Source organism: Paroedura picta, chromosome 4, assembly GCF_049243985.1.
Source record: "Paroedura picta isolate Pp20150507F chromosome 4, Ppicta_v3.0, whole genome shotgun sequence".
Classification (NCBI taxonomy): Eukaryota; Metazoa; Chordata; class Lepidosauria; order Squamata; family Gekkonidae; genus Paroedura; species Paroedura picta.
Genome location: NC_135372.1, coordinates 94,440,357 through 94,458,401, shown reverse-complemented (window position 1 = coordinate 94,458,401; position 18,045 = coordinate 94,440,357). Strand labels below are relative to the sequence as shown.

At 39.9% G+C, this 18,045-nt stretch overlaps 1 protein-coding gene and 1 long non-coding RNA gene across 5 annotated transcripts in view; one reads left to right on the top strand and one right to left on the bottom strand.

Annotated features, from left to right (window-relative positions):
• LOC143835905 (uncharacterized) overlaps positions 1–3,073 on the top strand; it is a 14,864-nt gene extending 11,791 nt beyond the window's left edge. For both annotated transcript variants that reach the window (XR_013230401.1, XR_013230400.1), the window contains exon 3: positions 2,382–3,073. This is a non-coding gene — a long non-coding RNA (uncharacterized LOC143835905). The remainder of the gene's footprint in view (positions 1–2,381) is intronic.
• Positions 300–18,045, bottom strand: MTCH1 (mitochondrial carrier 1). Of its 3 annotated transcripts, none has more exons than XM_077334336.1 (13): positions 17,844–18,045; positions 16,946–17,030; positions 15,156–15,262; positions 13,288–13,365; positions 12,628–12,685; positions 11,136–11,187; positions 10,111–10,174; positions 7,140–7,171; positions 5,874–5,967; positions 4,955–5,002; positions 3,276–3,343; positions 2,445–2,520; positions 300–1,541 (listed from the first exon to the last, which is right to left on the bottom strand). In XM_077334336.1, exons 1-13 carry the CDS (start codon positions 18,000–18,002, stop codon positions 1,470–1,472), a joined length of 993 nt encoding a protein of 330 aa, XP_077190451.1. In that variant the 5' UTR covers positions 18,003–18,045; the 3' UTR covers positions 300–1,469. The 3 variants fall into 3 exon arrangements, with proteins under 3 accessions (XP_077190451.1, XP_077190453.1, XP_077190452.1); XM_077334338.1 differs by lacking the exon at positions 17,844–18,045 and adding an exon at positions 17,541–17,698; XM_077334337.1 differs by lacking the exon at positions 7,140–7,171 and having other exon boundaries at positions 10,115–10,174.

The following is an 18,045-nucleotide window of genomic DNA, read 5'->3' as shown; positions in this document are numbered from 1 at the left end:
TTTTATTTAATTTTGGGGGGGGGATTAAATCTCAACATCCTCCCCCCTTGTGCCTGGCCTTGAATATAAGCAATAAAAGGTTGAGAACACTTTACTCTGAATGAAAAGAAGCCCCTGGACTGTATACAAAGTACCAATTTTGAAGTTCTGCTCAAGGAACAGAACTTTCTCCTTTGTCAGTTGTGCCTCTCCAAAACATCACTGAAGGTACACCCTCATCTCCTGGTACAGCACTGGAAGTGTGTGGTATGGTCCTAACTAGTGGGATTTGGCTCATAACATGACATTAGAAAGTAAAGTATGTTCACAGTTTTATTTCAGAGTGAAGTTAATTCCATCATGTTATTAAATCCATTACAAAAACTGACCATGCGTTTACTTTTAACATAAAATGGCATCAAAAGTGACGGTGAGTTAAAAGGTTTAGGAAGCAACTGTCATTCCAGATTCCACAAGCGTTATTTTACATTCTGCCCAATACATATGCATATATGCTACCCCAATGAAATCTTCAAGACTTCAAAACAAATTTATCCAGAAGCAAAAGGGATACTAATTTGGATAATGTGACCCCATTCCTTTAAGGAATTCATGCAGCTTTCCAGATGTAAGGTGCCGTCTCTTCTTGGGTCATCCAAGAATGAAGAAAAGATAAGGTAGATATCTCATACTTCATTGTATACAAAATTACCAAATTAACATACTTGCTCAGGACCCACATTTCCAAGCTTTGCTGAAGTTAAAACAAATGCATTTAGAATAATTGTGTAACACAAGTACACAGAACACAACAAACTAGCACCATGGTAAGTAGGATGGGGAAAATCATTACACATCTATACACAGCAGCACTTTGTCTGATTGTGGCACAACCCTGCTAAGTCATTCCCAACAGTGTTATAACTACAAAAAATTCCTGTACTTCAGAATCCATGATTAATCAAATCATCCATTGTTGGATCTTTAGTTCATTTAACTGATGAAAAGCAGTTTAATATGTGCATTAAAAAGTTGAGATAATGTATTTCAGATATTCCCTATGGATTAGAAATCCTGCATCAGAACAGCTTGCATATCTGTTATATTTCCTCCTACAGTAGCAACATACATGACCTATGATATAGAGCAGAACCAATTGGACCACTATGCTCCTTGTCTTCTGGACACAAATGTTCTCTGCTCTGGAGGCCTGGCTGCCAGCAGCACAGGTGCACAAGCCTGATGTCTCCCCAACTTGTACTATCCAGGAGAAAGGTTAAGATCCAGTACTAAGCAGCTGCCCCTTTCCTCTGACTGGCAACATTTTACAGTTATATGGTAACCCCAATGCAGTTAGAAAACCAATCCAACCTGCTGGGGAGAAGACAGTCTTACTCTTCACCTTTAACTTCATTTTTTAAAAAAATGTCAAAGCAAGCTTATAATGTTTCTTCCATAAGAGCTTGTTTGCCTCCCCATTTTTGACGAGATTAATCAAAAAGGAAAGTTGCTGATGGGGATGCTCTGCGGAAGAGCAAGCTGGAGCCTCTGAACAGCTGCCCCTAGGAAGAGAAGAGGAAAGCATTTAGGGGAACTGGTTACAGATATCTATCCCTGAAAGCGGTCCCCCAACTGCTGCTAGAATGTGTGCTGTGTGGACTAGGAGGGCCAAGTCACAAAGGGATGTTACAATCTGAAGCCCAAGGAGGGGTTGGAAAAACTAAAGGAATAAGTTAGTTTCAGTTCATATAATAACTGGACGGTGAATTTGTACTGTTGTGAAGACCAACCTTTGTTGTGCTTGAAGGACAGAGCTGTGCAGCTCAAAGGCTGGCTTTCGATGCCAACCAAAAGTGCTGCAATTTTAGATGGTCCTTATATAAAAGCAGCAGAAAAACCAAACCAAACAAAAACAAATTTTTACAAAAATCAAGAAAAAAGCAGCACAGAATGTCCTCTCTCATGAAGCAGGGAGCTTGTTTTTGCGATTTTGCAATATGACAGCTGCATATCACCTTTCATTCAGTGGAATTCTCCAGTGATAAAGAACAGCACAAGGTGTGGAACACCGCATTTGCTTCCTTCAGCATGCCAGTGTCCCTGTCACTATTAGAAAAGTTGGGAGTCCCACATGCTAGATGACAGAGTGGACTAGGGAATGAAGTGGGGTAGAGCTCTTGGAGATAAGTAGGAAGAGTATGGATTTTGGTGAGGGGGAAGACCCACTTTGATAAAAAGGCAAAATAAGGAAAACCTGTTCAGCTTCACATCAGTAGTTTCAGGAATATTGAAATGAATGGAAGAAGATGATCTCTTGCAAATGCTGATGAGACAAAGGCAGGTTTGCTCATATTAGAGATTCATCTAATCACAAAAAGCCAACATGTTTCTTTCCCTTACAGGAGATGTGATCATCAAGAAACTCAGTGTACTGCTTTCTCGAAGCAAAGTTTGTTCGTGCTCACCTCAGCACTGAGATGTCTCCAGCAATGAATCCAAGAGGAAAACACAGGAGCATATGGAGGGAGGCCAGCACGTAACCTACACAATGTTAAAAAAACACCAAACCAAACAACCCCCCCAAAATAAACAAACAGTCAACTGTACTCTGCATAGTTTACAATGGGAGCAAAGAACAAACAGTGCATATACAATATTGAGAATAAACAGGGTAAGTAATCTGCATCTATGTATTCAATTACAACTAAAGCACAATGCAGATTAAGTTCCTGCCCTAAGAAAATGTCATTAAAACTGCAACACATACACACACCCCACCCCATCTGACTATTCCACAAACTACATATACTTTACAATTGCTGGACTAAAAACTCATCCACCAGCTGCCTTTGTAGAAAGCCCTAGGTTTTTAAATTCAGAAAGACACATACAGTCTGCTTCATATTTATTAAGATAAAAATGCAAGCTGTGCTAATAAAAATATGTGTGGGCTATTTATATACATGCACACATACAGCCAGTCTGTCATCCTCCGGAATTCTTCAGGGCTGTGCCTTATAATGAATATCCTTGTCTAACCCTTCTGCTGAAAGCCATATGATCTTTCTTCAATAAAGGGAACAATCTGTATGCATTTATTTACTTCAGTTATACCCTGCTTTTCTCCCCAGTTGTTCTTACATTGTTCTCTTCTCTATTTTATGTGGGACAGTGCTATGATCTCTGGTATGGGAAAGCTATAAGTGGACTCTGCCAAACAGGAAACAACTTGCTGTATTTCCATTTAAGAGGCTGGATAGTTCTTGGGGGCTGGGGAAAAGAGCAGAATCACATACCCACAGTTGTTCACCGCCATGAGATCTCCCACAAGAAGGAAAGGGTATGTCAGCATGCTCACAGCAATCTGAAACAAAGTAGGTTTAAGGCTTTTTCCGTGCAAAGTTTAATGCAAGATGAATAGGAAGAATCCATACCACTGAAATAAAACTAGAAAGGGCAAACATGTATTCCTACCAAATGCAGATTACCTAGAAAGAGACCATCAGAAGAACTATGGAAAGCGACAGTTGTAACATCTCTGACAAGTCGGCCTACAGTCTTTTGACTATTTTATGCTTTTGCTATTATTTTAGTATTCTGTTGCCACTTTGGTGTAGTGGAGTTAAGAATAGCAGCTTCCAATCTGCCAAGCTGAGTTTAATTCCCCGCTCCTCCTGCACATGCAGCCAGCTGGGTGACCTTGGGCTCATCACAGCTCTGATAGTGCTGTTCTCACAGAGCAGTAAAAGCAAGGCTCTTTCAGTCCCCACCTACCCAGGCTGCCTGTTGTGGGGAGAGGAAGGGAAGGAGATTGTAAGCTGCTTTGAGACTCCTTCTGGCAGAGAAAAGCAGGGCATAAAAACCAACTCTTCTTGTTTCTTACAATTTTTATTATTTTGACTGGGAAAGGTGGAAGGCACTTCTAGCAGCCAGTCTGATTGTCAGTGTAAGCTATAAATTGTGCAAATAAATAAATTTACTTCACTTATACACTGACTTTCTCACCAATGGGAACCCAAAGTAGCTTGCACTTTTCTCATCTCCTCCGTTTTATCAAAACATCCCTGTGAGGTAGGTGAGGCTGAGAGAGTGTAATTGGCCCAAGGTCATACAGCAAGCTTTCGTAGTAGTGTGGGGATGTGAACTTGGGTCATCCGGATCATAATCTGGTACTCTACACCACACTGGCTTTCAATGTTCAGTCCCACCAATTTCTATTAAAAACCTGGGATATACTTGGAAAGACACCCACATACTAAAAGGGTTAAAAGATTAATGGCTGGGATTCAGCCCAAATGTTGATTTATTTGGTTTATTTGAATCTGGATGGGCAGTACAGTTGTTTCTCAAGCTTTAGCACTCAGAGGACACAAGAGTCAGCAGCACTGTAAGCATTCAGTATAAGGACTACTTGCCAATGCCAATCTTTTAAGGCATCTAATATGAAATGTCTCAAGCTGGCCAGAGTTTTAAGGACAAATGGCTGCTCCTTTTATAAACTACAGGCCTTTTAAAGCACAAGTGGCAGAGCTAGTGATGGCTGGGGGCACTTTTGAGGAAAATCAGGAGGTTCAGGGGGCCTGCAAAAGACTAACTCTCCAAGGCACGGTGCTATGCATCTTGAGAGAAGGGTTCAGAATTGCAGCAAAGTTAAGGGAGTAGATCACACAGTAACTGCCACAATTAACTGGTATTCTTTCATATTTTGGAGTTGAGGCACACTTACTAAGAAAGATTGTTAAGTATACTACTGGTCCCAAATATGAGAGATTTGAAAACAGTACTTTTAAGCCACAGTATCAAAAGACAATATTTTAAACATCTCAGATCAGAAGCACTCCCTCCAAAACAACTGCTACCACTCACTGTTTAAGCCAGAGTATGCACGAGTGCATACAGAATTTATCTAAGTGAATCATACTAGCCAGCCACCAAATGTCTAGTAACTGCACATCAGAAAGATTTGTTTACTTACCCCCATCACAAACTTGGTGTAACTCCGGATCACAGAGGCTTGGTTGAACTGAAAAAAAGGAACCAGACTGTCTTATGCCTAAAACACTGTATGGATTAAGTGAATACAGGAAGATCAAATAATCCATACCACTATCAAAAAAGAAAAGGGAAAACAAAAGTAAACACAAACTGGCAGAGACTTCCTGCAGCTATAAACTAACGTGTCTGACCTGTGCAGGCAGTAGTACTATTTTGGTTTCTCAAGAAGTACCCATTGAGATGGGGTTTCTGCAGTTACAACTTCTCTAAAAGGAAGGCCAAGACCCCAGAGTCATTACATTATTCTATGCGGGTCAGCCTGCTCTTTAGAACCTTGGGTCACACTCCACCTAGCTTAATATTTGAGGCCATACACAAGAAGGAACAGATTTCACGAGCCATATTAAAAAGCAGCTTTGAGAAATAAGAAATAACTCTGTATGCTGTAACTGAAAACAGAAAATTAATCTAAGCAAAGCAATGTTGTCCAAAAGAAACCATGTGCGCAGGGCAGAACCAGTTGGGAGACCCATCCATAGGATTTTTAATGGTCAATCATAGATACAATCAGAGCAAAATTTGCACAGATATAAACAAAGCTAAGTCGTTCTTTTGATTACTTTTGTCATCAACATATAATCTTTTTAAATGGCAGAAAGAAAGATTATGGCTCATTTAAGTCCAATGTCATACATCTTCAACTAAGGTAAGGTTCATAAATCTTCAACCATGTTCCTAAATAAGTCAATGAACTTTTATTTTATTTATTTTACACTTCTTTCACTGTTAAGTATTTTTTTAGTTCAACCATTAATCAGCCTGCTAAAACCATTTCATACTCGTTATATTAACAACCCCCTCCCCCAGGCCCCCCAAAGTTCAAAAAGGCTGCGACTTACATTGTCATCCACTGCATAGGTGTTAATGAAGTGAGCCAGAAGGTTGCAGCACCACAGGAAGACAACATCACCTAGAATATGTGGAATTAAACCACTGGGAAAGCAAGAATAAAACCTGGATTTACAAAAAAAACCAACTCTTCAATTAACCTCAAAAGATCTGGAGATTCCACAATTATACCGATGTTATAATCTCATCTTTGTACTCAGAATATAGAACGCATATTGGGAATACAAAATGCTGAACTAAAGTATTAAATCAAAATCTGGGCCACCAACATAGAGAAAAGGAACAATATGAAGCTTCCCATTTGCTTATAAACTGTTGGTTCTTTAGGGAAGAGAAAAGGAGCCCAGACCAAATTTCAGTGCACTGAGAATGCAGAATTTCAAAGGGATAGCACAGAAAATAATTCTGGAGGAATACTTAATAATAATAAACCAATATACATAAAATGAATACAGTTATTATCACTTCCAAGAAGTAACTTATCTTGTAACTTATTACAGTAATAACTGTAAGATGAATACAGTTATTATCACTTCCAAAAAGTAACTTATCGTGGTAAGGAGGAAAGGGTCTGTTTCCATAGTATTTACCCACAGGGCAGTAAAAAAGTTACCATACCACCAGTACTATATACTTGTCTGTATGCAACCACAGAATAAACAGATTTTTTAAAAATAAGTCCACAAATATTGACAATAATACAAGCTTGGAAAAAGCGGATCTATGTTACAGCAGTGGTTCTCAACCGCCCTAATGCTGTGACCCCTACAGCAGGGGTGTCGGCAGTGTGCGCGCACATGTGTGTGCGAGCAGGCGCATGCGCCGCCACCACTCTGGCTCACCGTGGTGCTGGCCTCCTCCATGGCTTCCATGAGCTCTGAGGCAGCGTGGAGGAGGCCAGCACCATGCAGCTGCTGCCACCGGCAACCCCCAGGAAAGGGCTGAATGACCCCTCAAGGGGTCATAACCCCCACGTTGAGAACCACTGTGTTACAGGCATAGCATTCTTAATTCTGCCTCCCAACTGAAGTCCATTGTTCAATGGACAAAATTGGACAGGGAAAAAATATGGCTTGCTTTGGAAGAGGAATATGCAAAACTTTTACTAGAAACTCTACCATGGCATATGGACCACCTTAAAAAACAACAACACTAAATGCTTTCTTTATACTCAGACCTTGTACTATTATAATGGTACAGGCAACAGAAAAGACCAAGAAGCCATTAAGTCCAGCAATATTATCATAATCTATTACCTGGAGTGATACATTTTCTCTTGTTGGAGATGCTACCAAATGAAAACATAATACCATTCAATTTAATCTAACTGTTATTTGCTTAAAACCAACAGGTCATTAATGAAAGTGCCATGCAGAAACAGAGAAGGAGCAGTCATTCCAAAGTAGGCAATATCAGTGAGACAGGGTTCAGATTAACCTATGCAGTCACAGTAATGGTTATATTACATGGTCTCCATATCAGGAAACAGCAACAGACTGCATAAGTTTACAGGCTACTCGGGCAAATAAAGATACCTATAATATTATTATATATGGAACAAAATATCTGTACCACTGAAGCCCAGGGTACCCCTCAATAATATCTTTCACTACCCTGGCAGTGGGAGTCATATTTAGGATATATATGAAATATGTACAATTATCTCAATTTTCCTTGGTCATGAACACAGAACATTCATCTATTAGAGCGCAGTGCAGCGCTCTCTCCCCCCCCCCAGTGTGGCGCAGCGCTCAAGCCTAGCCTCACTGTGTGGTGGGTGGTGCGGGAGCAGGCACGGCAGGTCCGTTCCTGCACATTTGCACCTGCTGGCGAGCGTGGCGCTGCAGGGGGAGGTGCGGGTTTGCGCCCGCACCTCCCCCCCACAGTATGGCTAAGCTTGAGGGCCACGCTGCATGGGGGGGTGGAGAGAGTGCTGCGCTGCAGGGGGGAGGTGCGCCCACCAGCGCCCATGCCTCCCTCTCCCGCCTCCGGTCCCCAGACCTCCTTCTCTCCCCCCCCAGTCCCTGGCCTGAAAAAGGTTGGGGACCCACTGCGTAATGCTGCAGACACAGTCTTAAACTGAATGTTTTTGGAGAAGATAATCTTTCAGATAAATTGTCAACATTTATGTAATTCAACAATGCATTATAAAAACAGAGATTCCACAACTGTTTGTCATTACAATTTTATATTTCCGGTTAAGGAGTTATATTATGATTAAGAATGAAGGAAAACTGAAATGAGAAAGTATTTTAATTGCTGATACATAATATGAAGGACTGTAAAGAAGCATTGTCAAAAAATGTGTTGGATATTAAAGGTAAAGGTATCCCCTGTGCAAGCACCGAGTCATGTCTGACCCTTGGGGTGACGCCCTCTAGTGTTTTCATGGCAGACTCAATACGGGGTGGTTTGCCAGTGCCTTCCCCAGTCATTACCGTTTACCCCCCCAGCAAGCTGGGCACTCATTTTACCTACCTCGGAAGGATGGAAGGCTGAGTCAACCTTGGTGTTGCATATTAGGAAACTGTAAATGGAAACATACTGAATTCCCTAATCTCATTATATGACTTGAGTTGTTGCTCTTCTGTTACATATAAACTTGAGAAAGCAAGTTTATAAACTGATTGTTTATCAGTTAAGAGAAATATCAAAGTGGAAGTATGGAGGTGAAACATATTGGGGCTTGCAAAGCATATTCCAAAATTAAAATGTTTTGGAAGATAATTATAAAATGATTCATAATAAAGAATATTTTATTATCTAATCCACTAAATATTATAAGTTCTAATACTGTGAAAGAATTGAAATTCTGGATGTAGCAGAATTGGAGAGCAAATGTGCCATCACCATGATCTCTGATAATGAAGAATAAATAAGATTTGGAAGATTTCTGATATGGCAAAATCAACTGAATATGTCTCTTAGATATAAAAGAAAAAGCAGAGACAACCATTTATTTGTTGTTCCAAGTTCAACTATCTATGAAGGCACCCTATCCTTTTCTTTGACTAGTGTATGTATTTTTATATACTTAAATAATCTTTGCTCTTCTATCTAAGCAAATGATAAAAAGAATTTTTACAAATGTACAAGGCATCTAGCTCATTCCTAAATTGTGCTCTCTATTAATTTCTATTACTACAGGCATTCATTGCCAGCAGGGGATATAACTACTTCCTAAAGACCTAACAGGATGTGTTGCTTCAAATTGCCACAGACAACATTCTGTGTTTCAGCTGCCCAGAAGGACTGTTAATGGTTGTATACCTTTTGTACTCCTGTTTCAAGTTCCTCGGTTTTTCAATAGGAACAGATCACCTTCCTGTGGGATTACGAATTCATAAAGGTATCAACAAGTCATATTGGTGAGTATCATCCATGTGATATTTTAAAGATTTTTCTCTTGTTACAAAAAGGGTCTAGAACAGTATTTAAAATTGAACTGATAATTCAATGATTTTATAAAATGGGCTGGAAATTTGTTATCAGTAGTGAGCACAACACTTGGGATTTTTCTTCATCTCTAATCTGGAATTGATCTCTCCAAACTGCAGTTCTGCGAACCACAAAAGACAGCACTTGGTCACTGCAAAGACCATTAAACATTGACTGCAAAGATGAATGTTAGCGATCTTAGTGCTGATCTAAGTGTAATCACAAAGTGAGATCTGCTAATCTCATCACTACTTTGACTGACCGAGTTGTAGTAACTCCTATTACTTAAGAAATTTTGCACTTCCTCTGCAGGCTCTGAATTTGACTATTATGGTCTCCATAGGGTATAATAGAGCTAAAAAAATTAAATAAATAAGGATTCAGGAATTCAGCAAATTCAAATACCAAAGCAGTACTGGGATTCAGGAATACTGGGAAATATGGATATTTTTTGTGTTCAATATACCTGAAGGCTGAAAAAAAACCGAGTCATTGTTGGGGTTTTTTGCACACCCCTGGTCAGAACAGGCTATAAGAGGCAAGCCTTTCCTGTAATCTATTAGACGAACATTGCTTACCTGGACTACAAGGGTGGAAATGGTAACCTCTTCTTCCTATTTGGGGGTTGCTGTTTTTTAATGCCATTTAAAATTTGTGTTTTGTATGAACCTTCTCTTCTGCTAGCAGATTCTTATTTTGGATTTGTGGCCACCTTGAATATGTTGATCGCAAAAAGCAACATAACGGGTTCAAGTTAAATACATTTGATAGGATTGTAGATAGACTCACGTACACGAAGAATCCCCCAAACCCTTCTTCTTTCAAAATCATCCCAATGGAGCTCAATACACCCCTGTTGAGAAAGAGAAAGGCTCAGGGAAAGGCTTGCATGCCCCCCTTTAGTCTGCAGATTACTGCAGTTGCTACCAGCATCCTTCCACATAATGCATCTGCAAGTTCATCATGGAGCCACCAGCCCTATAACCTTATTGCATGGACCAGAGAAGGAAGGAACAACAGAAGTGTTTCCACTCCTGAAATCTCTGATCACTTTTATGTAAATTTGAAGTATTCAGAAGAATGATAAACATGGTATCAGAGAACCATTTACTGATGGTATCCTTAGAACATTTTTAAAAAACTAACTCTGCTATGACGATTCTTAAAGGAAGAAGCTCATCCTTCAGAGAATAGTAAAGATTTAACCATTGTTCCATGTAGCACAAACATGGCAGATGGTTTATTCAGAGGTTTTTGCAAAGAAAGCTTAGAAAATTATGCTAGATTGTTCATTACCCCATAATTTACAAATAGCCTATTATAATTGTATAAGTATGTAGCTTAGTTTGCCCTAATTCATGCAGCACAATTCCATCAGCATTGACATCAAGTCTCACCATTGTGTGGAATGCACCTACACAGTGACACTAAGGGTAGCCTTTCAGCATTCAGGCTATGTGCTGTGTGGAAAGCTGGTTCCCATGAACAGTGTTTACTATCTTCCCTGTGCCCTCCCTTTTGAGATTTCTGAACATGTGCATTTCAGTACAGAATACTATGAAGTGATATTATGCTTATGTGTCTGCCCATGTCCTGAGGAGGTTATTTACACAATGTGTGTGATATCTGGTACTTCTGGCTCCAACTGGGGATGGGGAGAGAAATCGGGCAAAGATGCAGCTGACTATGAGGAAACTGTGTGAACACCATTGTTGTTTATCATCAGCAGTTTATACTGATAAAATGATGCTCCTGACAATTCTTCCTGGTCTTTACTTTAAACATCCAATTCAAGAACACCAAGAAATTCTCACCCATATTTAACTTCCCGTCCTACAAACTGGACCATACAACGCATAGAGATTACTGTGAAAGAGAGAAATGAACACAGAAGCAAAGTTTGCCATTGCACAAATGTCCTGTGAACATGGCCACAACACAAAACCAACATCATACAGATACAGATCATAGAACCATAGAGTTGGAAGAGGCCGTACAGGACATCTAGTTCAACTGCCCACTCAATGCAGGATCAGCCTGAAGTATCCCTCATAAGTATCTGTCCAGTGAGATCAGTTCTCCACACATCATTCGGAATCAAGGTACAGAAGCCCACTTCTACATTCCTTCACACTAGTAAACCACCACCAAAAGGGTGGTGTTCTTATGCTGTATATTATTCATTTATTGGATGGTGTGTGTGTAATGTAGCCAGGAGATACTAAGATGGTCTGGCAGCCAGGCAAAAGACATTCAGAGGCGGTTTGCCATTGCCTGCCCCCATAGCATTACCCTACTATTTCTTGGAAGTTGTTCCAAGTGCTAGCCAGGGCCGATCCTGCTTAACTTCTGTGATCTGACAGGATTGGGCTTACATTTAAACTGCAATCATTTTCAATAGTTTCTGCTAAAAAAAATCTACCAGCAAAAAAATTTCATAGGGTCTGAACTTTATATATGAAAGGACTTCATTTGTGTTATTACGTGGCTTCCTGAAGTCCATAACAGTGAGAATAGATTCCAAATAATTGCTGCAATATGGTAACTCTTAACAGGTTGCAGCCAAGATTGGGGAAAATAAAAGTTTTTCTATGGACAACATCCAATTTTTAAATAGCAGTCCAGGAGTAGTCTGAATACGCATTTTAAATACACAGTCAAGTACCTGCTTACAGTTCTTGCAGACCTGTCAGTGGTTTGGATCCCACATTATTTTTTCACCAATGGGACAAGGGAATGGAGACTTATATATTTGCCTTTCGTGCTGTTTCGGAGGGTACTTTGTCTCCCAGGAGCATCATTTCAGATGGCAGTGGGAGGAGGGACTCTAGTAAGCCACATTCTGCTGATGGAGATGCCTTCCATTAGCAGGGATTTACCATGGGATCCAAGTCAGTGAATACCACTAAGATAAAAGATGTTATTGTTATGGGTTCATTCTGATATTTATCACACTCTTTTTGATGGCTACTGGTTATAATGATCCTTCTGAAATTATCCAAATATAAATTGGTTTCCCAAATACCATTTTACTTTCCAAATCATGCCACAGTATCACTCCAGCCTAGTAGACAGGTCCTTTAAGCTGGAGACATCAGAGATCGAACATGGGACCTTCTGCATACCAAACAGCTGCTCCATCACTAAGCCGCAGCCTTGTCAACAGATTCATATTCCAAGCAAATTGTTCAGTAAGACATGATTGTCTTCAAGTGACAAAATAAAAAACAGTGGTTCTTGATCAGTCTATAAGATTAAGGTTCAAGCAGAGAAAGACTGAAAAAGAGCAAACTCCACATAGCTCACCATGCAGCGGATGGGAGATAACCCGGGACACACACTGCATCATCATTTCATGGGAGGTCTAATAAAATATAAACACAACACAAATCACCTTGAGAAAATGGCATCATCTGGCTGTGACTGGCTCTGTAGACAGTCACAAGGGAAAACGTATTCTAATAGAATTTAATTTTTTTTAAATGACAAAATTGGTTGCTTGACTACATCGAATGCAGCCACTTCCATGGCCTCTTCATTATGTTAAATCACTCTGTCTCCCAGTTCACTCAGATAAGTGAGATTGTGAAGCTGAACTGTAATCAGAAGTCAAGGGAACAACTTTGCATCCGTTGTTCAGGCTGCAGGTGAGTTAAATCTGAAGTCAAAAATTTATTTCCTTGAAATTTCCCAAGCTTCCTGGCTTCCTTACATACTCTAAGCAATTTTACTTGTTCCTAAGTGCAAAGTAAATCAATCTCTTTAGCAAGTCAGCCTATTAGCAGGAAAATGTAAGATACAAATTCAATTCTAAACAGTCTTAGCACCACCACACATATAGGTTGTCCCACCTTCTCAGCATTGGAGGGACAACCAATCAACCTTCACACCAAGCACCCTGGATTTTTGGATAAACTGTAAAGCCATTAAATGGAGATGCTGTTATCAAGTACAAGTGTATTCCACCTCTTTCACCACTTTCCTGAGGGAAGTTTTCACATCATCCTTGTTTGAAACATGCTCCATATCCTCCAAAGGAAAGGCCTGGAGTATAAAAGAGAAAACACAATGATAGTTTCCCTCCACATGCCTTTTTAAGATTAGCAATGGCAAGTGAAGCAATAGCAATCAGATATTTGGGCAGAGAGGAGTAGAAATGTGAAGCAAAAATATATTCTACATTTTCTTATCATATATAATTTTATTTATTTGTAATTAAATTTAGATACTGCCCCTCTTGGTATTACCAGCTCAAGAAGGTTCACATCATTTAAAATACAAAATAATATATAAATAATCTAAAGCAGTTAAAAAACTCCAAACCCACATAAGCCAAAAATCTTAGTTTCTCCATTTCCTCATCCCATTCAGGGGTGAGGTTATTCTTAAGGTGGGCCCATTCAGATGGTATGGTTTAGTTGTTTATTTTATTGCTTTAACAGCATAAAATGGATAATTTAAACACTGTACTGTTTGGCATATTTATGCAAATTAAAAGTTAGTTTTCTAATTACTTCATTTTCTAACTGAGTTAGTTGTAGTTCTGTACAAGCAAAATTGTGAATATATCCAAGAATCAAGAAAGGGGGCAACAAACTACTACACCCTTAGCATATCTTAGTTTTTGTCATCTGAGATGTATGGAAAAGTTAGAACTAATAGAAATCAATTGTTGTATTAAACAAATAAAAGTTTATTAATGAGACAGAAAGTCTCATACAGTCACAATGTTATGAGCAGCATATCTGGATATAGCATTAAGCCTAACATTGAAAACAACAATCTGTAACCGCTCCGAGGTATTAATAAAGCCCTAAGGGCAAGTTAGGAGGAGAAAGGGGTGGGCACCGTCTGTGATAAAAACTCAGAGGGGCGAAAACTCAAAGCGGCTCCTACAACTTCCTTTCTTCTTCACCATGCTTTTGCTGTATAATTCCTTCCACTTTCCAAAACCAGAAGGAAACTACTATATTCTTTGAAACTCTCTGCTGGACAATAATCGAGGGTCTCCTGTTGATCACCAAATGCTTGAAGCAAACCATGGCATTAGGAAGTTGGCACCTAAAACTCTGTGGAGTTTGCATGAGCCTCTCCATCTTCCCCCTCCCCACTTCTGAACAACACAGAGAAGGGAGGAGGGCAACCTGCTGATACGTTTTAACCATACATTAGAGCAGACAGTGCTGAGCTGCCTTGCTTTCAGAGCTTTCTTGTACACAGCAGGAGGAGACAAAGTGGAAGGCAGCCAACTTATCTTGGCAGGAGACAGAGCAGCACTTCTTCCATTCTTAATGAGGAGCTGTCATTGATGATTAGAAAAGTGGAATCAACAGCACCACTGTCAAAAGCAGAACAGGCCAAGAAGTGTCAAACTAAAACTTTCACAGGAAATAAAGGGTCACTGTGAGAGGATCAGCACCTCATTATTTTAGTGAACTTGAAGGCATTCAGACATACTTAAAACCATTTGATGGTGACTTAATTAATTTAAGATATGGTCCAGGAGTGCCATCAGCATTTGATTGTGATCAAAAACACTCAGGGCTCAGGAAGTTATTCATAAAATTTGAAGTTCAAAGCATATATAGAGAGGCTCCATTTATCATGGGGCCAGCTGCTGAAAGGTTGACAAAATGTTTTTCTGTCTTTGGTTGGATGAGCAAAACAGCCAAGGCTGTTCTTGATCTCTACTCCCTGCAAGACTATCTGAAAATATTTTATAGCTTGATGCTGTAAGTTATATTCAATACACTTCAATTCATATACACTTCAATACAATTAAATTCACAAGTAGTATCCAATACACTGATTCTGGAAGGCAATTTGTCTCTTACCTTCTTCACTCGCCCTCGAGTTACAGTTGATAAAGTGCTAGAGATGATTCGAGGTGTGAGGCCACGGAACAAGCCTTTTTTCCCATCTACTCTCACAATGTGTCTGGCTAGGGAATAAAAAATAGCAGTATCACTTCATCAGTCTTCTGGATCACTAACTTTAAACTGACTAAGAATCTTCCTAAAATGCACATCTCAGGGCATTAACCTACCTAAGAGCCAGTAGCTCTTTATAAAATGGATACCATCCATGGCATTTCAACTACCGACACTGGATTTTATTGGATCAGGTCAGAGTGTAAAGATTCATTTAACCTACGGTTACTTGTGTTGCTTCCTTTGACCCCAAAGGGTTCAAATCCTTACTATAACACCTCTGAATTTAGCTGCTCCATCTTTTTACAGTCTTTGAGATCAGATGCTACCATTTTCTTTGCACTTGCATATCCTTCCAGAACAAACAGCCTTCTACTGATGTGTAAAACTCTTGCATTACAAGAGTTTCTTATATACTAGAGCAGGGGTAGTCAAACTGCGGCCCTCCAGATGTCCATGGACTACAATACTGGGAGGGGCTCATGGGTATTGTAGTCCATGGACATCTGGAGGGCCGCAGTTTGACTACCCCTGTACTAGAGGAACATGTGGGGGTCAACGGAATAAAATTGAAGGATCCAGACTTTGGAATACCAGACTAAATGCTACCATGCTAAGAAACAAATGAGATAAGACGATCTCTATAAAGTAGCTATATTTATCCGTCCTTCTGTCAGTCAAGAGATATTTACTGCATAAAGCTACAACAATCAGAAAGCAGGAAGAAATATAACAGACATTGCTAGCAAAATAACTAGAAGTACAGAGATCAGGGGATCAGTTAGCAAAATAAATCATTCTTCACACAGAGCAAGAGCTTTCACACCTCCTGCTCTACTGAATACTTGATTAACCTTGATTATATTTCTACCCCTTTTAAGGAGTACACCTTGTGCAACATAGAATGCTAATTGAGTTTTTAAATAGAGGTCAACTATTTCTCTTTGGAAATTAAATAAATGGCATCACAGTAGGTTATGTGACATATCCTTAGTCACCACACAGGTTTTGGATATGTTGCTTTCAGATAAAGGGACTCGTAACATGATACTGAGGGCATGGTTCTATCTTTGAAGGTGATATCCTTTTGTATAACTAAAGGATGACCACTGTACATCTTAAATGTAAAATTATTATGTCTTAGAAATAAAAAATGCTGTGTCGTGGCACAACACACGTTGAATGATTTAGTTATTACTTATGCATAATTATTTACACATAAACTGATCTGTTTCTCAAATAATTGTGCTACCAATCATATTAAGTATTCCCCATTTGTTATGAAACCAGTAGCTGAACAAAATTGCAGAGAACTACAGGCAGCAAAAAAGAATAAACAAATTTATCTATCACCCAGTTGGAACTTCTCAAAAAGTAGCTTGTACTCATAAGCCTATTGGCACTTATTGTGGATTTTTACCATTGTATAATTCCATGCACTGACTTATAATAATTCACTGATTGTCCAAGAAGTTAAGCAAAAAAAAAACAAACACTTCAACTACAATAATGACTGGGATGCATCTCATGTTTCTTTCCATGAAAAGCAATAATTGATATTGTAAAAGATTACATTTCTTAAAATATAAAAGATTATCTGAATCTTATGAACATTTGATCTAAGAATCTGAACTTTGCATAGACTTTACTGGGAAATTTACAAAACCTTACTTGCATTAGTAGGACATGCTCACCATATGTAAAAAAGCCAGGTAGGTATAATACTTTTCTCCCCAGCAAGTTTCTCCCAAGGGTTGGAGGCAGAGGTTCATGCCCGACCTTTAAAAGAAATATCAATCAGGCAATCTCTCCTTACAAGTATTCTTTGGAAACTACTGATCTTTACTGATAAGTTTATACCTTAAGCTGTCAGACTTGGGAGGGCAGTATATAAATTCAGTAAATAATACTTACTACTAATAATATAGAGACTGAACATTTTCTATTTGTCCTCAGCTGCAAAATAGAAAGACTGCTCAGTTTCCCTCACACAAAGAAAATTTTTCATCTGCCAGCCCAAATGAACGTTCTTTGGTATACCCCTTTTTATAGAAACCCATCCACAAACAGAAGATTAAAGTGAAATCATCCACAACCGCAGTCCCCATGGGGGAGGGACTTGCTCATAGGAAGCCGCACCAACACTTATGCAGTCTTCTCTGCAGACTGGCTTCTTGGCAGCCAGCACTACTGATCACAAGCAGATCTGTGAGATAACTTCTAGAGCCTGCCATACCTAAGGAGTCCCATTTACTGGACCAATACATTTTAAAACACCTGAACACCTACCCAAAACAGCATTGTGAGCAGTGCAACAAAACCTGGATCCATGGCCTAAACAGCAATAGTTCCAAGAGTTCTATGGAAACAACACCATTCCTCGAGATGCTCTGGGACGCTGCAGTGACCCCTCCCACTACAATTTACCGTGGGAAGTCATTTAGAGGCTGCCCCAATGTTACCCACCAAGCTTTACGCCCAAGTGGTGATCTGAACTCTGCTCTCCCCAGTCCTTTTCATCAACCTTTCAAGCGTCTGCCCCACACGGACGCCTTACTGGCAACCTGGGACTCTGACACCAACCAGCCGCACCTGCACCAGGAGCTTCACGTAGAGCAGCGGGTGGCTCAGGGACGTGAAGCCGGCGCTTAATGCCACGAACAGCAAGTCCGCCCCCTCCGCTGGGCCCGGCCCGGCTCCCGGCCCAGCCGCGGGGGGAGACACCCCGGGACCTACAGAAGCAGTCACCATCCCCAACTCCCAGATCAACGAAGGAGCGCACTTCCGGGTACAA